General features: G+C 50.8%; 1 protein-coding gene and 1 non-coding gene across 2 annotated transcripts; one reads left to right on the top strand and one right to left on the bottom strand.

The window, feature by feature from the left end:
• The first annotated feature begins 6467 nt into the window (after positions 1 to 6467).
• PPDPF (pancreatic progenitor cell differentiation and proliferation factor) lies at positions 6468 to 19778 on the top strand. Its single transcript, XM_077335846.1, has 5 exons — positions 6468 to 6657; positions 13887 to 13976; positions 17467 to 17544; positions 18798 to 18894; positions 19361 to 19778. The coding sequence occupies exons 2-5, from the start codon at positions 13922 to 13924 to the stop codon at positions 19473 to 19475; spliced, it is 345 nt and encodes a 114-aa protein (XP_077191961.1). The 5' UTR covers positions 6468 to 6657; positions 13887 to 13921; the 3' UTR covers positions 19476 to 19778.
• A 3877-nt stretch (positions 19779 to 23655) lies between these two features.
• LOC143836920 (U5 spliceosomal RNA) lies at positions 23656 to 23771 on the bottom strand. The gene has a single exon (XR_013230833.1). It is a non-coding gene; the product is annotated as a U5 spliceosomal RNA (small nuclear RNA).
• Between the last annotated feature and the right edge of the window lie 204 nt (positions 23772 to 23975).

Below are 23975 nucleotides of genomic sequence, written 5' to 3' on the forward strand. Positions count from 1 at the left end.
GCTCTGAGCAACCGTCTCTCCCCACGCTGCCGTGTTGCTTCTTGCAGATGTCTATGATCAAGATCATGATAATAGAATTTATACACCGCCCTCCCATTGGGCTCAGGGCGGTAAACGCCGTACACGGAATACAAAAATATCAACGGTGCCACAATTATTCTCATTAAAAATAGCCACGGCATTATACCAAGCATGAAAAGATTTAAACTGTAGGACCCAGGTTGGGACCCAGGTTAAAGGGTACAGAGGAGAGCGACGAGGATGATCTGGGGCCAAGGGACCAAGCCCTATAATGATGGGTTGAGGGACTTGGGAATGTTCAGCCTGGAGAAAAGGAGGTTGAGAGGGGACATGATAGCCCTCTTTAAGTATTTGAAAGGTTGTCACTTGGAGGAGGGCAGGATGCTGTTTCTGCTGGCTGCAGAGGAGAGGACACGCAGTAATGGGTTTAAACTTCAAGTACAACGATATAGGCTGGATATCAGGAAAAAGTTCTTCACAGTCAGAGTAGTTCAGCAGTGGAATAGGCTGCCTAAGGAGGTGGTGAGCTCCCCCTCACTGGCCGTCTTCAAGCAAAAGCATGCAGCCCAGCTGGCTGCATGCCGAGGTGTTGGGAATCAAACCCAGCTGCCACTCTTAACCACTCCACCAAGCTGGCTCTCAGGTGCTTAAGCAGAGGTGGTGGGTCATTGCCTTCCGCTGCAGACGTCTCCCTTGGAGATCTCTGATCCAAGGATGAGGAAAGGTTGGGGGAGCTTAGTCTGTTTAGCTTAAGGTGACCAGATTTCAACATTGGTAAAGCAGGACACCATTGCCCGGGGGGGGGGAGGATTCTTGATTAAAATTTGGTCTATATGAAGCAACAAAATTTTTCAGAGAACACATAGAACACAAAAATAGTATTGTAATATATATATTTTTTAATTTCAACATAGGTGCAATTTGCCAGGTGCCCCCAGATGTCCCTCCAAAAGTGGGACAATCTGGTCACCTTAGTTTAGCCTGGAGAAGAGAGGGGATCTGATAACAGTCTTCAAGTATTTAAAAGGCTGCCGTGTAGAGCAGGGGTAGTCAACCTGTGGTCCTCCAGATGTCCATGGACTACAATTCCCATGAGCCCTGCCAGCATTTGCTGGCAGGGGCTCATGGGGACTGTAGTCCATGAACATCTGGAGGACCACAGGTTGACTACCCCTGGTGTAGAGGATGGAGCAGAGTTATTCTCTCTTGCCCCGGAGGGACGGACCAGAACCAATGGGATGAAATTAATTCAAAAGAAATTCCGTCTAAACATCCAGAAGAAGTTCCTGACAGTGAGAGTGGTTCCTCAGTGGAACAGGCTTCCTCGGGAGGTGGTGGGTTCTCCATCTTTGGAGATTCTTAAACAGAGGCTGGATAGCCATCTGACGGAAAGGCTGATTCTGTGAAGGTTCAAGGGGGTGGCAGGTGACAGTGGGTGAGCGAGAGGGTTGTGAGTGTCCTACCTAGTGCAGGGGGTTGGACTAGATGACCCAGGAGATCCCTTCCAACTCTACAATTCCATGATTCTATGAATCTAAGTACTGACCCTGCACAGCTTCTGACATCTGGCACGGTTGGGCTTTGCTGTGCCTCTGCTTCTGATAGGACTTCACTTTTTAAAACGTTTCTTGTACTTCCGCGGCTGTTCCACCAGGGGGTGATGCCTCCCTGAAAGGAAAAAAATGAACTTCTGTTCTCCCTTCTTTCCACCTTGGAGAAAGGACAACAGCATTCAGGAAGAAAGACTGGGGTTAGCTAAGGTCTTTGTTTCCCTGTTGTGCGGCGCAGGGGTGGTAACGGACACACCCTCTGAACACTCATGCGCCAGTGCCCAACACTGCTTGCTAAGCAGCAAACGAGGGCACTATTTCAACTCCACAAGTAAACATGCTGCTTGGAAAGACCTGGATTCAAGTCCATTAGCCTTTTAGTGATATGAATGCCACCTTCAGCCCAGGAAATCCCTGGAGACTTGAAGGGCAGCAGAGGGAGGGAGGAATTGGAGGAGGCATTTCACCTAGAAATTATGGCATACCCCAGAGATTGCCCTCTGAAGCAGCCATGTCCTTCAGAGGCATTGGCAAGAACATCAGAAGAGCCCTGCTGGGTCAGACCAGGGGTCCATCTAGTCCAGCCTCCTGTCTCACACAGGGGCCAGCCAGTTCCTCTGGAGGGCCAGCAACAGGGCAGAGAGGCCGAGGCCTTCCTAAGAACCTCAGAAGAGCCCTGCTGGGTCAGACCAGGGGTCCATCCAGTCCAGCATCCTCTCTCACACAGGGGCCAGCCAGTTCCTCTGGAGGGCCAGCAACAGGGCAGAGAGGCTGAGGTCCTTCTAATGACATCAGAAGAGCCCTGCTGGGTCAGACCAGTGGTCCATCAAGTCCAGCCTCCTGTCTCACACAGGGGCCAGCCAGTTCCTCTGGAGGGCCAGCAACAGGGCAGAGAGGCTGAGGTCCTCCTAAGAACATCAGAAGAGCCCTGCTGGGTCAGACCAGGGGTCCATCCAGTCCAGCCTCCTGTCTCACACAGGGGCCAGCCAGTTCCTCTGGAGGGCCAACAATAGGGCAGAGAGGATGAGGCCTTCCTAAGAACATCAGGAGAGCCCTGCTGGGTCAGACCAGGGGTCCATCTAGTCCAGCCTCCTGCCTCACACAGGGGCCAGCCTGTTCCTCTGAAGGGCCAACAACAGGGCAGAGAGGCCGAGGCCTTCCTAAGAACCTCAGAAGAGCCCTGCTGGGTCAGACCAGGGGTCCATCCAGTCCAGCATCCTCTCTCACACAGGGGCCAGCCTGTTCCTCTGAAGGGCCAACAACAGGGCAGAGAGGCTGAGGCCTTCCTAAGAACATCAGAAGAGCCCTGCTGGGTCAGACCAGGGGTCCATCTTATCCAGCCTCCTCTTTCATGCAGTCACCAGCCAGTTCCTCTAGAGGACTAACAACAGGGCACAGAGTTCGAAACCTTCCCCTGATGTTGCCTCCTGGCACTGGTGTTCAGAGGTTGTTTGCCTCTGAATGTAGAGATGCCCATGAGTTCTTAATTTGCATCTTCAAGTTATTGTATAATTTTATCGCTACCTTCATTGTATTGACAATTTTATTGTACTGCTATAGAAAATATAAATGCTGCCTTTGCGGAGACCTGCTTTGTGTGTGTGTGTGTGTTTGTGAGAGAAAGAGAGAGAGAGAGAGAGGGAGAGAGAGAGAGAATTGTCTCTGAGGTCTTTCCAAAATCTGAATCGCCAAAATTGCCCTTTGTTTGCAACCCTGCAAGGCAACTGTGCTCTGACGGTTGGGAGATTCTGTTCCTTTCAAATGCAATACATTTTGCATCATTATGATTTATGTATCTGTGCCCTGTCCTGACATAACCCAGAGTAAATTGAGTTCTTGGCTGGGCACAGTTTGTTATCTTCTTAAGGAGGTTTCTCCTAGTACAGACAGCGATTTTAAAGAGCTCTTTCCTTTGCTGTTTACCAAAGGCCACTGGGCAGTCACGTGACCCAGAGCTCTCTGTACGGAGAGTAATGTGAGAACAGCCCTATGTGGGCTGTGATGAGCCCAAGGTTGCCCAGCTGGCTGCGTTGGGAGGAGTGGGGAATCAAATCAAATGTATAGGGGTGGGGGAAGGAGGAAGGTTCAAAAATATCTGCTCTATGAGAGACGTTTAAAGGGAAGTCTTTTTTGTTTGTTTGTTTTTGGTTTTTTGGCTTTCTTTTCTTTTCTGGCTTTTCAATTCATCAGGGTGCCCCTCCCACAGACTAGCAACACCAGACAGGGATAATCTCATAATAATTCTTACGACACCCCTAGAAGGTAGGCAATGTATAAGTGTGAAAAGAAGGGCAGGGTTAGTGGCAGGATGCTTCACTCATGTAGCTCAGCAGGGTTTTCATAAAGGGGAGGGGGAGACCATTGCCTGCCTTCATGTAGAACAGGGGTCTACACCGGGGGCTCGGTGTAACTTTTGCCCAGCTCCTATAAAAGGAAGAGCCAGGTTAGATGCCCCAGAACTGAAAACAGGTACTGCCAGATAACTCAATATGCACACTTCCTTTTTGTGCATACAACTGAATCTTTTTAAACACTATTTTCATTTTAAAATTTATCCTGTTAAATCAGTGGTTCTCAACCTGGGGGTCGGGACCCCTTTGGGGGTTGAACAACCCTTTCACAGGGGTCACAGCAGAACAAGCAGCTTGGCCTGGGGGGCACCATCCACACAACAGCCTTGCAGGGTAGATTGAGATGCGGTAAAGAGCACGATCGGCATGGTGGGACAAAAGGCAGAACTGAAATGAGAGACCCCCAGAAAGAAACCAATTTATATGCAATCATGAACAATGGATCTTCACGCCATTGGCTCCAAATTCCAAAGGTGACTGCAGGCTCAAAGAGGCAGGGCATCCATGATGTAGAAGCCGTCGCAGAGCCAGGTTGGTGTAATGGTTAAGAGTGGCAGCTTCTAATCCAGCAAGCCAGGTTTGATTCCCCACTCCTCCACATGCAGCCAGCTGGGCGACCTTGGGCTCATCACAGCCCTGATAGGGCTGTTCTCACAGTTCTCTCGGAACCTCTCAGCCCCACCTACCTCACAGAGTGCCCGTTGTGGGGAGAGGAAGGGAAGGCGAATGTGAGCTGCTTTCAGACTCCTTCTGGTTGAGAAAAGTGGGGGGGGGGGAATCCAAATCTCCTCCTTCTTTATGAGCTCAGGGTTCACGTTGTGACTTCAAAGTCAAGCATTCAAACCACCGAAAACTCGGAAAGCAATTGCATTATGAACATAGGTTTTTGCCTATGGGAGGGTCACAGTGAAAGGTTACACCATGATCACAAATAGGAAGTACAAGCCAAAAGTCTATCATTTCAGGGGGGGGGGGAGGGTTTCTAGAGATGGAAAGAACCCTGGATGGTATCCAGTGTAACCTCCTTCGTAGGTGTGCATATATGTGTCTTCCATCTAATCCCTAACTCAGTGGTCCCCAACCTGCGGTCCGCGGCCCGGTGCCGGGCCGCAAAGGCCATGGCGCTGGGCCGCGATTCCCTCTCCCCGCCCCCCCGCAGTAAAAAACTTCCCAGGCCGCAAGCTGGTACAAGTACAACGATATAGTCTAGATATCAGGAAAAAAATGTTCACAGTCAGAGTAGTTCAGCAGTGGAATGGGCTGCCTAAGGAGGTGGTGAGCTCCCCCTCACTGGAAGTCTTCAAGCAAAGGTTGGATACACACTTTTCTTGGATGCTTTAGGATGCTTAGGGCTGATCCTGCGTTGAGCAGGGGGTGGGACTAGATGGCCTCTATGGCCCCTTCCAACTCTATGATTCTATGATTCTTTAAGGTCCTGCGTGGTTTGGGACCCACATACTTGAGGGACCGCCTCTCACCCTATGACCCCCGCAGGGTTTTACGCTCTGCAGGTTCAAATTTGTTGGTCATACCCGGCCCCCGAGAAGTGTGCCTGGCCTCAACCAGGGCCAGGGCCTTTTCGGTCCTGGCCCCTACCTGGTGGAATGAGCTCCCGGAAGAGCTACGGGCCCTGCGGGATCTCCCAGCGTTCCGCAGGGCCTGTGAGACGGAGCTCTTCCGCCAGGTCAATTGTTGAGGCCATCACGCTAAGGAAGAGCTGGACCCCCCCGGGTTATTCTTAGGCGGGCTTATGGTCATTGTCCCCATGCCCCCCCCCGGTGGATAGTGGGCAAGTTTAGTTAGATTTAGTCCACCCCTTCTGGACATCTTGGGATTGTTGTGGTTTTGGTTTTAGGGGAATTTTATTGGGGTATTTTATTTGGGGTTTTTATATACGAGCCATTGGGTGTAGCGGGCTAGAAATTTAAATATAATAATAATATAATTATAATAATAAAGTGTCTTTCTGGCAACAAGCTTTCATAGAACCATAGAGTCAGAAGGGACCTCCGGGGTCATCTAGTCCAGCCCCCTGCACAATGCAGGAACTCACCACTACCTGCCTACCCGCCGGGAACCCCAATTTCATGCCTAAATGATCCCACACCCCCACACCCCAAAACTCTGCACCATCCAGCCTGGCCCGTGACTGTGGCTGAACTTTGTCCTGAGTTCACAGGGGTCACGGAAAGCGCAGGCTTTCAAGAGGTCGAAACCGTTCGGCGGTCAGGTCTCCGGCGCGTGACGGTTTTCAACACTTCCAGACTTTGGAACGGAATTAAGGTCAGGCCTAGAAAGCGCGTTTGCAAACGCAGCGGCCGTCCGGAGCCTCGCAGCGCCTCGCAACCTTTGCCAAGTTGCATTTCCAAGCGGCAACAAGCGCAATTGCAGGTAGGGGGGAAATGCAACCCGGCCGCCCCGAGCGCCTCCCTGGCCCTTCTCAGCCCCACCTCCGGCGCTCGCCTCTCTCTCCGCCCCTCTCCCCACCCTCTGGGAGGCTGGGAGGCGTCAGCCGAGGTGACGTCGCCCAGGAGCGGCCCCATATAAGGCCGGCCGCGGGCGCCGCCGCCTTTAGAACCGCTTGCGCTTCGGTGTGTTTTCGTGGACGTGGAGTGTACTCCCGGTATCTCCTTTGCAAATGGGCTCTGTAGCCTAGCGTCACCCGCCCTGAGCCAGGTCACCTGTGGTCTCAAGCCGTTGGGATTCTGCTGGGCGCAGCCTTAAGGACACTCGAGGTGAGACGTTCCCTTCCCCCACCCCACCCCACCGTGGGCCAGCTGGACGCGGCTGGTGCGCGATCGCCAAGCGCTTGGAAGCGGTGCAAGGCAGGTTTGGGCCGGGGGGGGCAGGGACCCCGGGCAGGAGGCAATGCGGCAGACACCCCCATCTTTGCAATCCGGAGATGCAATTCCGGGAGATTCCCCAGGCCCCGCCTGGAGGTTAACATCCCTCCCGGTGGTTAGATTCGTGTTGCATCTTGATAGGGGAAAGGGAGGGGGGGTCTTTTCCCTTCTCTCCTTTCCCCCTCCCCGGTCCTTGAAATCCGTTTCTTCAGGGGAGTAGCGAGGGGGAGTAAGTTGTCAGCTCCCTTTAGAGCCCGGCCGAGCGAAAGTAACGCGCCCGTCTTTTTTCAAGCGCGCTTGTTTGTTTGGGATTGACTTCCGAGTAAACAGGAGCGGGCGGCGGTGGCAAAACAAAAGCGGAATCGCGGCGCTTTCGGTTCTCGCGTGTATCGCTTGTGTATGGATGTTTGTCGGGAGACACGTTTCTTGGTTGACTTTCACCATATTTATTGGGGGGGGGGGCGGGATGACCAGGCTGGCTTGCGCCCCTTTATGTTCGCCCCCGTGTCCTTGCTGTGGGCTCTTCCTCGCCCCCCGTCTTGCCAACCCCGGGTAAAAACACAGCAACACACACACAAGCACACCCGGTTGAAGCGCTTTCTCCTTTCGTCTTTGATCTGGACGTTCTAATCTACGCGAACGTTCTAAGCGGCGGTCTCAACGTTCCATTCGGCTTTCCGCTTTGCTGGCGGCCCCGCTTTGATTTAGATCAAAGGGGGTTCGTTCCGCCAGGGGCCCCTTTCTAGAAACAGTGGTCCCGCCTCGCTTGGCGACCCCAGCCCATGCTCAACCCACCGGCCGCCGTGGAGGATTCGGGGGAGGTGGGGTGGAGAAGAGAAGCGTATTTGTATACAACTCGAGCCGGTTCCCACTTTCTCCGGTTTTCCAATTGGGCTCGCCACGCACCTCCGGGCGTAAATCGCTTGGGAATCCAGGGGGCTTCCTTGCGAGTCACGGCGCAGCCAGCCGTGCGCGTTCCTCCTTTACTCCAGCGCGGATCTCTCGCTCAGCCCGGCCCCCGGGCGCTGAGGCAGGCGGGCCTACGCTCGGTCTGAGTCGGCTGCGGCAGCAACCAGCCAGTTCAGTCCGGATTTTGGCAGTTCAGCTCGGCTTGCTCTTCCGGAAGCCCTGTTCTGCCCGCCCCACCCCCCCTAGGCGCCCGGGAGCCATCCTTGGCAAGGGAGACAAAAGCGAGGAAAGGGCTTCGCGATCCGGGTTTCCTGGAAAGCTTTTGAACAAAAATTTTGTTGAGAAAGGCGAAAGAAACGCTGAAAAGAAATGTGGGGGGGAGAAGCCGTCTTCTTGCAGTTATCCTGCTCCGGGTCCAGGCAGGTTGGATAAAAGCAGATTTTCCTGTTCCGCACAGGATCATCCAGCTGCAAAAGCACATTATCCGACCTGTATGGCAGGCCAGCGTCTGGCTGGTGGGTCGACCCGGAATCCCGCTCATGGTCTTGAGGCTGGAACGCCAGACCTGTAATTTTGGGGGGTGGAGGGAAAACTTTAGACCAGTGGTTCTCCACCTTCGTAATGCCAGGACCCTTTAATCCAGTTCCTCATGATGTGGTGACCCCCAATCATAAAATGATGCAAGGGTTCTTTCACAGAAATTGAATCAAAACTGACCAATGGGGTGAAGATCCATGGTTCAGGATTGTATAGAAATTGGGGTTTTTTCCGGGGTTTCTCAGTTCAGTTCTGCCTCTTGCCCCACCATGCTGACCTCCCTCTTTTCCGCTGCTCCAGACAGACAAACACTCTCTCGATCTACCCCGCAAGGCTGTTGTGTGGATGGCGCCCCCCCAGCCAAGCGGTTTGCCCTGCCTCAATCCCTGTGAAAAGGTCGTTCGACCCCCAAAGGGGTTGCGACCCCCAGGTTGAGAAACACTGCTTTAGACCACTCGGATCGCGCAGAACTGATCCAGCTGAAGCAGGCCAGGGGGCTTTCGGGACGCCAGCAAGAGTTCTGCTGTATCGCACCAGTGTGCTGTCTTCCTACAGTGGTGTTTTCTTACCTGTGCGTCAGGAGGACCTCCTAAATGGGTTCCCAAGCCTCTGGAAGTAGGTTATGGGCCTGCCCCCCTTCCTAATGCCCCCCACCTTCTCCATTGCTCGAGGGCCAGAATGTCACAGTCTTGGCCAGTAGCCACGGGTGGGTCTCTCCTCCATGGATTTCTCTGTTCCTCTTAGAAGAAGAAGAAGAAGAGCTGGTTCTTATATGCCGCTTTTCCCTACCCAAAGGAGGCTCAAAGCGGCTTACAGTCGCCTTCCCCTTCCTCTCCCCACAACAGACACCCTGTGGGGTGGGTGAGGCTGAGAGAGCCCTGATATCACTGCCCGGTCAGAACAGCTTTATCAGTGCTGTGTTGAGCCCAAGGTCACCCAGCTGGCTGCATGTGGGGGAGCGCAGAATCAAACCCGGCATGCCAGATTAGAAGTCCGCATTCCTAACCACTACACCAAACTGTCTGCCATTGAAATACACTGAAACTTCCATGTGAAGGGTCCAGAGCCCAAAGGAGGGAGGTGTCTATAGGCAGAGAAGCACATATGTATATATAAGTGCATATTTGTGTGTGTGTAAGCATGAGTGTGTATATATATAAGACTTTGTAACCTGCCACAAAGTGGCAGGGAATAAATAATAATATTAATATTAATAATAATATAAGATCATGTGTGTATATAAGAGCACATCTCTATGTATAAGCACATGTATGTATAAGAGCATGTGTGTGTATATATATAAGCGCATATGTGTATATAAGCATATATGTGTGTATGCATGTAAAAAGTGCAGGTGTATATATAGTTCAATACGAGAAAGGAAGAAAGGGTCAAAACATAAACAGAGAAAAACAGAACCTTTCCATGGCAATTGGTACAATAATTTTTATCTATCGATAATTTTTTAAGGACCAACCAAAACGGTTTCTAGATATACTCCGTTTTCACAATTTTTCTTCAGTGGTTGATTCCTTATACTCTTATCAAGCAATTTTTATATATATATGGATAGGCCACCGGCTCTGTAAAGTATTGTGGGGAATGTCAGTTCAGGCAAAGGGTTTTTTTAGAGTTCTGGTTGGCTCTTCAGCTCTTAATTTGTAAAATTCTTCCTTTGGTGCCATTTCTGTTGTTGGAAATTCTTCCCTCCCAACCCCCTAAATGCGTAGCTGGAGTCACTCCAAGTGTAGAAGAGTTGTTTTGTTTTTTGTATCCTTCTTTTTACTACCCAAAAAAGTCAACCACGACACCAGGCTGGCTCTCAAATAAGTCTGGGCAGCCCAACAGCATTCAGGGTTAAGAACTGGGCTTCACCTGGTTTTGTGGACAGCCCCACTCCCCAAATAGGCACAGACCCTTGGATCTTAAAGTTAGCATGTCTGGCCAGTTTGCCTCAAAATGTCTTTTGTCCAGCAGGTTCCAGCTGCAGCAATGGCCTGCAAAGATTAACTTTTCGGTGTTTGGTTAGAAAGCAAATTTGTTAATCCGCGCGTGACGGACTTCGGAGAAACTCTTCCGTGAAATTCGCCAGTTCCTGATATTCTGGCATGACGAACGAAACCGAATCCTTTAGGCTGGAAGTGCACCATTAGGAGATTCTTGTTATTGCCTTCTTACCCCAAAGACACGTTTGTTCTCCCATATGAAGAAGAAGAAGAGTTGGTTCTTATATGCCGCTTTCCCCTACCCGAAGGAGGCTCAAAGCGGCTTACAGTCGCCTTCCCATTCCTCTCCTCACAACAGACACCCTGTGTGGTGGGTGAGGCTGAGAGAGCCCTGATATCACTGCTCGGTCAGAACAGTTTTATCAGTGCCGTGGCGAGCCCAAGGTCACCCAGCTGGTTGCATTTGGGGGAGCGCAGAATCGAACCTGGCTTGCCAGATTAGAAGTCCGCACTCCTAACCACTACACCAAACTATGAGAAAATAGTTGCAGTTCGTCTCTAAGGTTAAAATTAAAGATCTGTCCTGAGCGATAAGAGTCCCTTTCAGTTAATGTTGCTTTGTGTGTCTCCTGGAAAAAAATGTTTCCCAGGGGTCCCTGCAAGAGAAAAACCCTTTGATCTGAATTCACCCCACCTCTCACAGTGGTGGGCATTTGCAAGTTAGAATTCTAGAGTTGGAAGGGACCTCCAGGGTCATCTAGTCCAACCCCGTGCAGTTCTCCACACCTTTTAAAAAAGCAGTGTAGTGGCGTCTAACTTACGACAACCCTGTAATGCTTCTGAGCAAGAGGCGGACAGATGAATTGCTTATTGCCGGCCTTTGCGTAGCAGCCCTGACCCTCCTTAGGTTCGGAGATAGGGCTGTCTTGGGCCATGCAGCAAAAGGGGGATCATTTGGGCATGAAATTGGGGTCACGGTGTGTGGGTAGGTAGTTGTGAGTTCCTGCATAGTGCAGGGGGTTTGACTAGATGACTCTGGAGGTCCCTTCCAACTCTGTGATTCTATGGAAAGTCCATTCCCCAAAAAACCCTCAAATCTTTCTGTCTTTCCAGATGTGTTGGGGCGAACGTAAATTTGTGGTAGATTTCAGGGAGGTCGCCGTGTTGGTCTGAAGCCGCAGAACAAAAGTTTGAACCAGTGGCACCGTTAGGACCAAGAAAGTTTTGTTCCTGTTTAGGCTTGTGCGCTTCAGCGGCCATTCAAGCCTGAGGCGGCCAGCGCCTCAGGCTTGAATGGCCACTAAAGCGCACAAGCCTATTCATGATACAAGTTTTTGTGCAAACACACTTCTTCAGATGAATATATACATTCTACATGAATCAAAACTGGTTCTCCAGATGAGTGACGCTGCTCTTAACTGCTACACCAAGTTGGCTAACAAATGAGTCCTGTCGACCAGTGGAGAGATGTTGTTTACACACACTACAAGCTTATATCTTGAATGAAACTTACTTGGTCTTAAAGCTGCCACTGGATTCAAACTTAATATATTTGTGGTGTTCAAATTGGGCTAGTTGGTAGACTGAGCTACAAAGTCATGTGTAGGAAGGGTGTATCCCCATAGGGCAGGCTTTTTCAAACAGGGCCTTGTGGAACCCTGGAGTTTCTTGAATGGGCGTTTTTCTGTTTCTTAAATTTGTTAAACATTTATGGGGTGATGGTCATGTTGACCACCCCCATCCCAAAATGGCCAATGACTGGCCTGGAGGGGGTGGGAAGGGGAGGGGCCCCGGGTGGGCGTGTCCACAGCTCTGCTTCCCAGCCATATTCTGCACAATTGTGCCACTTCTGGGGTTTCTCAAACCCTGAAGAACATTTCAGGGGTTTCTCAATGGTAAAAATCTGCCACAGGGCCATGGAAGTTTTATTCAAGGTATGGGTTCATGCACGCGCACCCTTCGTCCTCCATAAGGAGGAATAGCTCTTTTTTCTTGTTGGTCTCTGACCTGGATTTCCATAGCTTCTATCAAGTTGCTTTTTTTAGCATAGCGGACATACGACCCTGAGCATAACTCTGATTGATTGCTCCTGCTTGCCACAGCATTGGTAGAATGTAGGTCAGGAATGAGGAGGAGGTCACTTGGGGTCAAAGGAGGGGCGGGCGCATGAGGAGGGCACATTCTGCTTGAGTTGTCACTCTCACATTGCAATGAATGAGTGGTCCTGAAGGGTCAATCTGCATCCATGCGCCGTATCCATGTGGCAAGTGGTAGGAATTCTAAGCATGGGGCAATGTCACCATTCCCCCATATTGACATAATATTACTGATGTTCAGGCCTCCTTCGTGGAGCAGTTTTAATGCTCCGTTGAATGCACAAAGATGCCTTATACAGAAAATATCAAGGTCGGTATTGTCTGCTTGGAGCACCAGAAGCAGCTCTCTACCATCCTATGTAGAGATCTTTTCTCATCCCCTGATAACAGATTCTTTCAACTGGAAATGCCGGGGATTGAACCTGAGACTTTCTGCATGCCAAGCAGCGACTCAGTCAGCCACAGCCCTCCCCTTGGTTCTCAGGCCAAGGTCTTTCACATCACCCACCACCTGGTCTTTTTAACGGGAGATACCGGGGATTGAACCTGGGACTTTCATTGGTGCTTGTCAGGTTATGGATATCAGGTGGAACTGATTTCATCCCTGTAAAATGTTGTGGTTGCAAGATTTGTGCAGGTCTCATTGCCGGGTATTGGGTCTTTAGCCTGGTTAGGTTGGCACCACCTGTGGATGAACAGCTCTCTGTTTTCAATGATCTTTCTGTATTCACAAAGACTTTGATATCTGATCTGCAAAGACGGTGCATTTCACTGTATCTGGCCACTCTTCTCCTTATTCGAGATACGAATCTTAGCCTGACTGGCAATGTCCTCTTCCCCCACAGAAGCAGCTTTCCAAGCCGATCTGTGTTTGGGGGTGGGGTGGGGGTTCATCAGCACAAGCGTCATACAATATCGATTCACTTTTCTGTTGCTCCTCTGTGTGCCTATGCTCGGAGAACTCGCTGCTTTGATATTGGACAGTGTTTCAAGATCCCCTGGAAGGGAAAATCCCAAGGAACTCATTTGCTGCTACCTTACATTTTACTTGATAAAGGATTAGCGTATAGTCATAGAATCATAGAGTTGGAAAGGGCCATGAAGGCCATCTAGTCCAACCCCCTGCTCAACGCAGGATCAGCCCAGAGCATCCTAAAGCATCCAAGAAAAGTGTGTATCCAACCTTTGCTTGAAGACTGCCAGTGAGGGGGAGCTCCCCACCTCCTTAGGCAGCCTATTCCACTGCTGAACTACTCTGACTGTGAAATTTTTTTCCTGATATCTAGCCTATGTCGCTGTACTTGTAGTTTAAACCCATTACTGCATGTCCTCTCCTCTGCAGCCAACGGGAACAGCATCCTGCCCTCCTCCAAGTGACAACCTTTCAAATACTTAAAGAGGGCTATCATGTCCCCTCTCAACCTCCTTTTCTCCAGGCTGAACATTCCCAAGTCCCTCAACCTGTCTTCATAGGGCTTGTATATATTTCACCCTGCTGGTTGCACTTAATCGGATACACGCTCTTTGGCCCCTTCTGAAAAACCAGGCGTCCGATGTCCTTAGTGCACAGTGGTCCTTAAACATTTGTGTGTCTGTGTGTATTCTGACAACGGGCTTTTGTTTTGTGTCTCAGGGTTTACAACAGCACAAGAACGAAGATCAAGTAACATGGCAGCAATCCCCTCCAGCGGCTCCCTTGTGGCAACCCATGACTACTACCGAAGTAAGCCCGGGGGAGTGGAGGGGGGCAGCGATGGTGAGGTGGGAGAAGCCAAAAAGGGCAAAGGAGTGGACTGATGGACAACTCTGTGGAAGGCAGCTTCATGTGTCTGGTGGCTCCGCCTTGGTTTTTGTTCACAGAATCATAGAGTTGGAAGGGGTCATACAGGCCATCTAGTCCAACCCCTGCTCAATGCAGGATCAGCCCAGATTGTTAATCTGTTCCACTATAAATTTCTGGTAAAGCCTTGGAGGAAGAGCTGGTCCCATGGCTTAAGTGCCACTCAATGCTTAACACCCACACGGGGCGGCTGTCCTGCCCCTGAGGGCCTCCTCCTCCATCCGGCTTGCCTGTCTGTCCAGCAGCCAGCCAATCGCCTTCCATCCCCCACCCCCTCCTCCTTCCACTTCACTTGGAGGCTCGGAGGCTGCAGATCCTTGCCCTGTGAGAGCTGCCCCTGCTGGTGAGTTCCCTAACAGCTGCCTGCAGCCTTTCCAAGTCCTGGGAGGATGAGGAGGCCATCCACAGAGTTCTTCCACCCCACAATGTAGTTCCTATTGTATTCCTAGTAGAGATCTAAGGTGTATCAGCCTGAACAGTCAAAACCAGCATGATCAGGCCAATGGGCCATCCAGTCACCCTATATCACACAGTGGTCCAAACCCAGGGGCCAGCAGGAGGTCCACCAGAAACTATCCCACTGTTACCCCTCCTCAAGCATCAAGAAGACAGAGCATCACTGCCCCAGACATAAGAACATAAGGGAAGCCATGTTGGATCAGGCCAATGGCCCATCCACGCCAACACTCTGTGTCACACAGAGGCCAAATCCCAGGGGCCATCATGAGATCCACCAGTGGGGCCAGAATTCTAGAAATTGTCCCACTGTTGCCCCCCCCCCTTGGACCAAGAATACAGAGCATAAGAGAAGCCATGTTGGATCAGGCCAGTAGCCAATCCGGTCCAACACTCTGTGTCACACAGTGGCCAACCCCCTGGAGCCATCTGTACACATGTGACAGAAAGCTGCATGATAGGAAAAGGATACACCAGGCCTATGACCTCACTGGTGTCCAAGCCAATTCCTCAACACTTGAGTTGCCTCACCTTTCTCGCCTGTGGCTCTTTTCCGCTTGTGTACGCAGAGGTATGGCATCTAAGAGGACGTGCTTCTAAGAGGCAGCAGAAATGCCTTCCGAAGGAGACATAGAATGATAGTTGGAAGGAACCTCCTGGGTCATCTAGTCCAACCCCCTGCACATAGGTCATGACCCACCTGAAGGTCCCACCCCATATGTTAAAAAACACCAATCTAGGTGGATCCTCATAAAAGAACCTCATTTCCAAATTTGCAGAGTATCAAACCTGTAGCTTGGATCCAGAGGAGTATTTCTGCCAGTGGACCCAAAATGTTCCCAAGAATGCCACTTGAGGGTGGGGTTTTTGGGGGTTTCACTTGAGGGAAAGGAAGATGCACTGTGAAAACGATCCACAGTTCCTCACCCGAATTTGAATTTTGCAAGGAAAGATTCCTGGCAAAGGGTGTTGGATCCTCCCTTCCCCTCGTCAGGTCCTTCTGCTAGGTCAGATCTGTCCCTGAGTATTCAGGAGGCCGTACGGGGAGAGAGCAGAAGCCTTGGTTTAAATCAGACTCCTTAAAAGGCCTGATCCGACGACTTGGCCAAACAAAGGCTGTTTTTAGACACCGGGCAAACGGCAGCTTGCAGGGTTTTGTTTGCCTCGCTCTGGGCTCTGGGCCAGATTTCATTTTAAGGGTGGCAGGCAGCTGGCACTGCCACCGGAGCAGGGGAGAGGCTGCCATCTCCACCCCCGCTCTGAGAATAGGGATTGTGGCAGAGAGCAGCTGTCGGACTTGAGCCGTGAAAAGTGTGCACATGTTATGGTTCTCTTAAAGCCTGACATGGACCCCAAAATGCCCCCCCCCAATCCTTTTTGCTTTAGCCTATTGAGGGCAGAAGGTTGCTTCTTGGACAGTGTTCCACAAGGTGTTTTGGGCAGTCTCCTTCCTTCCTTCCTCTCTCTTTCTCTCCTTCCTTCCCTTTCTTCCACTCTCTTTCTCTCCTTCCTTCCCTTTCTTCCACTCTCTTTCTCTCCTTCCTTCCTCTCTCTCCTTCTCTCCTTCCTTCCTCTCTCTTTCTCTCCTTCCTATCTTCCTTCTGCTCTCTTTCTCTCCTTCCTTCTGCTGTCTTCCTTCCTTCCTTCCGCTCTCTTTCTCTCCTTCCTTCTGCTCTCTTTCTCTCCTTCCTTCCTTCCTTCTGTTATTCATTTCTTTGTTTCTGTTCTCTGTCACCTTCCTTCCTTCCTTCCTTCCTTCCTCTCACTTTCCTTCCTGCCTCAAGGTTTTCTGAAGCCTTTGATCTTGGAGACCAAAGTGAGTGGGTGGTATCTCTCCACCTCCAAGGCTGTAGTTCCGCTGTGTTCCGGGGTTTAGGGGCCCTGAGATAGGAGATGGGCCATGGCTCAACATCTTGAAATGCAGAAGCTCCCAGGCTCCATTCCCAGCCTCTCCAGGCAGTAGGTGATGTGGAAGACCACTCACCTGAGACCCTCGGCAGCTGCTGCTACTCTGAGTAGACAATACAGACCTCGATGGTCTGATTCAGAGTAAAATGTCCTTATGTAAACTGCTCATGATGTTTCCTGAGCCTGAAATGGGTCCACAGAGCAGTTTGGGGCCATTTAAACATGGCTGTACGCAGTTAGGGCCCAGCGTACCTGAGTGGATCACCTGTCTGAATATACCCCTTCCTCAAAGGACCTTAGAGCCTCTTGTGGAGCAGAGTGGTAAGGCAGCCGTCTGAAAGCTTTGCCCATGAGGCTGGGAGTTCAATCCCAGCAGCCAGCTCAAGCTTGACTCAGCCTTCCATCCTTCCGTGGTCGGTAAAATGAGTCCCCAGCTTGCTGGGGGGTAAACGGTAATGACTGGGGAAGGCACTGGCAAACCACCCCGTATTGAGTCTGCCATGAAAACGCTGGAGGGCGTCACCCCAAGGGTCAGACATGATTCGGTGCTTGCACAGGGGATACCTTTACCTTTACAAAGGTAATTAAGATCTTTTTTTTTTTAACTAGCAATCCCTGGCTCAAAAGAGTGCATCTGGCCTTGGCCAGGCCCTTTTCTGTCCTGGCCCAGACCTGGTGAAATGACCTCCCAGAAGAGCTGAGCCAAGAACTGGCAGGAACCGGTCCAGTTCCACTGGGCCTGTAAAACTGAGCTCTTCTTCCAGGCGTTTGGCCAATGAAAGCAAGCCAAGTTAAGTAAACATCGTTGGGCTCCCTATCTGCCACACACCCCTCCGAAAAACCAAGAATCAAGATTCTCTGGGATAGTCTGCCCAGTCAGCTGTTTGACTGTTTTAAGATTTATTTATTTTTTTTAATAACCATAACTGCATTGTATATGTTTTTATGGTCCCGTCGGGAGCTGCCCCGAGCTGAACAATGCTAACACCAAGCCTCTTCTGCCTTGCAGGGCGTCTGGGTTCCACTTCCAGCAACAGCTCCTGCGGAAGTTCTGAATACTCTGGGGAAGTGATCCCTCACCATCCGGGTAGGTATCCTGGCTCTGTCGGCCGTTGGGCCCTCCCTACAAGCACCCTTCCTGTTAAGCCTGCCCGCCCCCTGCTACTGTCTGATTTGGCAACCATCTTTACGGGTTGGAAACGTAGCAGAATGGGTTTTTGGAACTCCCAGGTTCTGCACGCAAGCAGTCACGGAGAAAAGGCCCACTCCAGCAGGTATAGAATGGTACAGGAAGGCCTAGAGGATCATTGTCCATGGGGTCGCGATGGGTTGGACACGACTTCGCACATAACAACAACAAGCAGGTATAGAATCCTAGAATCATAGAGTTGGAAGGGACCTCCTGGGTCATCTAGTCCAACCCCCTGCACTATGCAGGACACTCACCACCCAATCGCTCATCCACTGTAACCAGTACCCTGCAGCTGACCGGGAATGAGCCCCCAAGTTCTAATTTTTTCCTTACACAGCGATGATGCATTATCGACACAACTGCGGCCTGCGCCAGAAGGTTTTGTAACCTCATTTTTGGCTTCTTCCCTGCCCCACCCAAAGCAAACATCCCTGGCCCGAATTCCCATCCAAGCCTACCCCAGGAATGTCAAACTCCCATTTGTAAATAAGCACCTATTTAGGTGGATCATTTTCAATATTTCGTCTTTGCTGGTGAAATCCCTTCTGAGGACTTCCCCGGCCATCATGGAATCATAGAGTTGGGAGGGACCTCCAGGGTCATCTAGTCCAGCCCGCCGCAGAATGCAGGACATTCACAACGACCTGCCCACCCACAGTGACCCCAGTTTCACGTCCAGGTGATGTCCTTGTCACAGATTGGGACGTCTCTCATGACATCACGCTGGCATCAGGACACCCGGCTAGACGATCCCTCTGAGTCAGTTAGCTCCTTGGAGACCCACAAGACTTCTTTGGGGGGTGATCTTTTGAGAGTCAGCGCTCTCTTTGTCAGATGTGTGTCTGGATATCTGAGGAAGGGAGCTTTCGTTTTTGAAATCTCCCCCCCCCCCAAAGAAATCTTGAGGCTTCCCAAGGTGCTACTTCAATCCAGCTCTAGCTGTTCTACTGCAGACAGACATGGGAACCTCCATAGCTTGAGGCAGTAAACTGAATCCTAGAACCAGGAGGTCAGGGGAAGGGCCTCCGTCTCTCTGGCCTGTTGTTGGCCCTCCAGAGGAGCTGGTTGGCCACTGTGTGACGTAGATTGCTCGACTGAACAGGCCAGGGGTCTATTGTGGATTCTGAGAAGCATCTGTCTCTTTCCAGGTCTCCCCAAATCTGACCCTGGACACTGGTGGGCCAGTTTCTTCTTCGGAAAGCAGACCCATCCGGTCATGACAACCGTGTCGGAATCCCCAGAGAAGTAAGTGTCCTTCAAGCCCGAAAATCTGGATCACTCTGCCTGTCCCCTTTGTTGCCATCTTCCACCAGGGGTCGAAGGCTGTTTTGATTTGGTCTCTGCAAGGGCTGTTAGGTCCCCTCGAGCATATGGCAACCCTATGAATTAAGATTCTCCAAAATGTCCTAGCGTTCAGGTGGGGAGCCGTGTTGGTCCAAAGTAGCATTCAAGTGGTTGGCCACTGTGTGAGAGGGGATGCTGGACTAGATGGACCCCTGGTCTGGTCCAGCAGGGCTGATGTTCTTAGGAAGGCCTCGGCCTCTCTGCCCTGTTGTTGGACCTGCAGAGGAACTGGCTGGCCCCTGTGTGAGACAGGAGGCTGGACTAGATGGACCCCTGGTCTGGTCCAGCAGGGCTCTTCTGTTGTTCAACCTGTTCCCAGGCTCCCCTGCTCCGTTTCCTGACCCTCGCTCTCCTCTTGCTTCCCCAGCTCAGGAACTTTTCGTGTGGTGGACGGTGTGATCACATGTGGCCTGGCTCAGGAAGTGATGAGGAAGCGCCATGCCAGCGAGCCAAGCAAGCCGAACTCCGGACCCTCGGCGTGAGGCAGCCGCGGCCTCCCCCTGGCAGGGGGCTTCTGACTGGCACGCTAGGAGACAGAGCCCATTCTCCACTCCCCCCTCCCCGTAGAATAGGCAGGCTGCTCGGGCTGGCTTAGACGTAGGTTTTTATACAAACAGAAAGGGCAACTCGGGGGGGAAGAATTAACCTTCCACATCACCTTTTTCTACTCTTTTTTGGTCATTGCAGCTACGTCTTCATTTTCTTCCCCCCGCAGCCTTGAATAACGTTTTTGTTTACTTTTTACTTGCCTAATGGAAACTTAATAAAGCCTGTGCAGCCTTTTAGAGGGAGCGTGTCCCGGTCCGGTTTTTCTGAAATCCTACATGCGGCAAGAGTTGAAACCGCCATGTGGGCTCACGGCCCGTGCTTGGCAGCGGCTCCCGACGCATGTGTCTGCATTGAGTACAGTTAGAATGGTTTCAATTTTACACCACTTCAATTCACTTTAATAGTGTCATGGGTAGGGGGTCCACTAACAGCCTGGTGGCTACAGGTGGAGAGGTTAGCGGCTAGATCAGGGGTAGTCAAACTGCGGCCCTCCAGATGTCCATGGACTACAATTCCCAGAAGCCCCTGCCAGCATTTGCTGGCAGGGGGTTCTGGGAATTGCAGTCCATGGACATCTGGAGGGCCGCAGTTTGACTACCCCTGGGCTAGATGTTACTATTTGATTGATTGATTGATTGATTGATTGATTGATTGATTGATTGATTGATTGATTGCCTGCTGCTCCCTGACGGCTCGCGGCGGGTTACCTAAGTCTCATTAAAACCCCAGACATAAAATCACCATCATAAATCAACGAGAAGGAAAAAGATCAAAAGGAAGAAGATACGGCAGAAAATCAAAACCTTTGCTATTCTCAGTCCCCTGTAGCATCTCATAGCTCAGTGGTTCTCAACCTTCCTGATACCGCAACCCTTTAATACGGTTCCTCCTGTTGTCGTGACCCCCAACCATGAAATTACGCAAGGGTTCTTTCACAGAAATTAAACCAAAAATGCCCAATAGCTTGAAGATCCATGGTTCAGGATTGTTTATGAATGGGAGTGCCTGCAGGAGGAGAAGCAACAGTGGGGGTGCCGTGCCCGCCTGCCAAGCTGCTTGCCCTGCCGTGACCCTTGTGAAATGGTCGTTCGACCCCCAAAGGGGTCCCGACACCCAGGTTGAGAACCACTGAGATAGAGGAATGGGAGGGTGATGATATCACTTGCGAACCGTCACTCGTATTGCTGTCCTGGAGGGGGGGGGGCCCATACAGATACCCCTGTCTGTGCTGGCCTCAACCATAGACCTGGGGTGGCCCATTTGTAGCTCTCTGGATCTCCATGGACCTGTCGATGCAGCAGGTGTTTTGGCCTTTGAGTCAGAACAGGTGGGCTACCTTCTCTGTAACCACCCCACCACGTGTAGCTGGTAGGATGGAATCCCTGTCTTCTTAAGCTTATGGAGTGCTCTAAAGCCAAACTGGCTCTCCAGAGGTCCATGGGCTACAATGGCCATGAGCCCCTGCCAGTACTATGGGAATTGTAGTCCATGGACATCTGGAAAGCCGCAGTTCGGCCGCCCCTGCTCTAGAAGCTCCGCTATGGCTTGGGAATTGGAGAAGGATCGAAATCTGGGTTGCAAAACACTTGGGGAGTTTGGGGGAAGACCCTGGAATGGGTAGGGTTTGGGAAGGGTAGAGGTGCCTTCAGCAGGGTAGAATGTCAGACACCCCCTCCCCCTTTCCGAAACAGCCGTCTCCTCCACAAGATCAGATCTTGATCAACCGGAGAGAAATTGTAATTACAGATGGTCTCCAGGGTCAACTGAGTTTGGCAAACCTGATCATCCATGAAGGATCCCTCCCCCTCCTGTTTGTCTTGACTGGCCTGGTAGAAGAATTCTGAACCTTCAGGTGATAGCCCAGGGCTTGGTCTGGGCGTTTTGGGATCGTTTGCCTAGAGTGCAGCACCCAGAGTGACAGCTAGGCTGGAAAACCTTTTATGATTTTATTCAATTGCAGAAGAACAAAATGACACAGGGGGTTGTCCCAGAAAAGCCTGTGTGTTGAACAAAGGATTACATGAGAGTTTATAATATTCCATTGAAGGCAGGGAACGATGATGCATTTTGGGTCAAACCAATAATCTGGGGTCTCCACCCCTTGCACATCCCACAGCCCATTGTATGATAAGTCACCGAAAAAAGGTTACCAAAGGCAATTTCCCCTTCTTTCTCAATCCTCGGGTAACGTAAACAATGGCATGATATAAACAGTTGTCTCTGGCCTTGAGAATAGAACACATCAGATACAGTCATGAACAAGTTTCTGGGCCTCCTGTTACGAAACAGTCTGGTACACTAAGCTTCTCTTTACAGAACAATAATTAGGAAAATATTATTTCACCCCCTTATCCTTACACAAAAGCCTCTTGTGGAGCAGAGTGGTAAGGCAGCAGACATGCAGTTTGAACGCTCTGCCCATGAGGCTGGGAGTTCGATCCCAGCAGCCAGCTCAAGGTTGAATCAGCTTTCCATCCTTCCGAGGTCGGTAAAATGAGTACCCAGCTTGCTGAGGGGTAAACGGTAATGACTGGGGAAGGCACTGGCAAACCACCCCGTATTGAGTCTGCCATGAAAACGCTGGAGGGCGTCACCCCAAGGGTCAGACATGGCCCGGTGCTTGCACAGGGGATACCTTTATCCTTTACAGGGACTCTAGGATCCCCCATGAAATTGATTGGAGATTACTGAAATAATTTCCCATTTAAAGCAGAAGGTGGGGGTGGGGGTGGGGGGAGCATCCTGTTAGATCAACTCCAAACTTGGATACTTCTGCGGGGTCTCCTTGCAGTTTGGCGCACCCTGGGCTGCACAATCATTCAGGTGTTGCAATGGAAGTTACTCTACAGGTAAATTAGCCTATAGCATCAGTAAAAGTATTTTAGCGGAGGCAAGGACCAAACTGGATTCACAAGTGGCTGTTGTGTGTTTTCCTGTGGCCGTGGGCCGCATTGCCGTGGCCTGGGAAATGTTGACCGCTGACTTACATTTATTTTGCAATTTATATACCATCTCGATGTAGTTTACACAGCCTAAATCGGCCTTTTTCAACCTTTTGGCCCTGGAGGAGCCCCTGAAATAATTTTTCAGATTTTGAAGAGCCCCAGAGGTGATTTCTGGCTGTCCACATCCCTTCCATACTGGGCCCCGGAAGTGACATAACTACCCACACCCTCAGCTCTCCTTTTACTGCCCCCCCCCACACCTTTATTACTACTCTGGTAGCTCTACCTCTTATAAGTCAGAAAAAAAAGAGCTGAGAAGACAGCCCAGACCCCCCTCCCCTCCAAAAAAAAAAACCAGGCAATTTCAGAGCTCCCGTGGACCCCCTTCAGACCTCACACCCCTGGTTGGGAACACCTGACCTAAAAACTCAATAAGACCAATAAATCCAGTAACTGTGGCCTGCATCTTGGGAATTTCTTGATGCCCCATTGTTCCATCTTTGTTGTTATATTTAATAATTTCTAGGCCGCCCCTCCCTGCAAGCAAGCTCAGGGTGGCCCATCGTGTCAATATTACTGCCATAAAACAGTTGTTAAAAACATCATTTTAAAATTTCTCACTGCTGTTTTGCTTTTGCACTGCTTTTTGCACTTTTATATATCATTTGGGCATGGAATTGGGGTCACTGCGGGTGGGCAGGTGCTTGTGAATGTCCTGCATTCTACAGCAGTTGGGCTAGATGAGCACCCCTTGGAGACCTTCTGACTGATTCTATCAAAGCCTGACTCAACCAGGGGTAGTCGAACTGCGGCCCTCCAGATGCCCATAGACTACCATTCCCATGAGCCCCTGCCACCAAATGCAGGAAATGCTTTGTAAAGCAGCTGTATAAAGAGGCCCTGCCAGCAAATGCTCATGGGAATTGTAGTCCATGGACATCTAGATGGCTGCAGTTTGACTACCCTGATACGGGTGATACATTCCCACACATAGCAACCTGCAAGCTAAGAGAAGGTGCAGAACGCCTATTTGAGGCGGGCTCCCTCGGAAACCAACCCCGTTTAATTCGGAGCAAGAACTCTCTTAGCCCTGAGGAAGTCATCACAAACCTCCTCACTTCTGCTAAGCATTGAGATAACGAGATCTGTTTTTAACTTTTGAAAAGGGAGCTCTGCCGAAGCAGAGCCTCAAAAAATTCAAGAAACACTCATAAATGTTCCTCTCCACGGAAATCTTTAGTAAAAGGCGAAAGATTTATACGATCTGAAGAGAAACCAGAGTATACTTTGACACTTTTCCAGGACATGGCACAGCAGCCGGGATAGATACTGAGGTTACGGTGGTCACTCGTTTGGTCAAAAATATTTAGCAGCCGACGCAACAAATGATGTTTTTATGGTTCTGCCCCGGTTTGCAGCACTTTCCACCCCATGCCGCCTAAATTAGCCCCGGTGGCCGCGGAGGAACCCGGTTTTCTGCGCAATGCA

Source organism: Paroedura picta, chromosome 4 (assembly GCF_049243985.1).
Source record: "Paroedura picta isolate Pp20150507F chromosome 4, Ppicta_v3.0, whole genome shotgun sequence".
Taxonomy (NCBI): Eukaryota; Metazoa; Chordata; class Lepidosauria; order Squamata; family Gekkonidae; genus Paroedura; species Paroedura picta.

Excerpts from the sequence above, each read along its gene's own strand:
- PPDPF (XM_077335846.1), top strand. The coding sequence starts at position 13,922 with ATGGCAGCAATCCCCTCCAGCGGCTCCCTTGTGGCAACCCATGACTAC. Across the intron at positions 13,977-17,466 it reads AACCCATGACTACTACCGAA|GGCGTCTGGGTTCCACTTCC; the intron begins GTAAGCCCGGGG and ends TCTGCCTTGCAG. Across the intron at positions 17,545-18,797 it reads AGTGATCCCTCACCATCCGG|GTCTCCCCAAATCTGACCCT; the intron begins GTAGGTATCCTG and ends GTCTCTTTCCAG.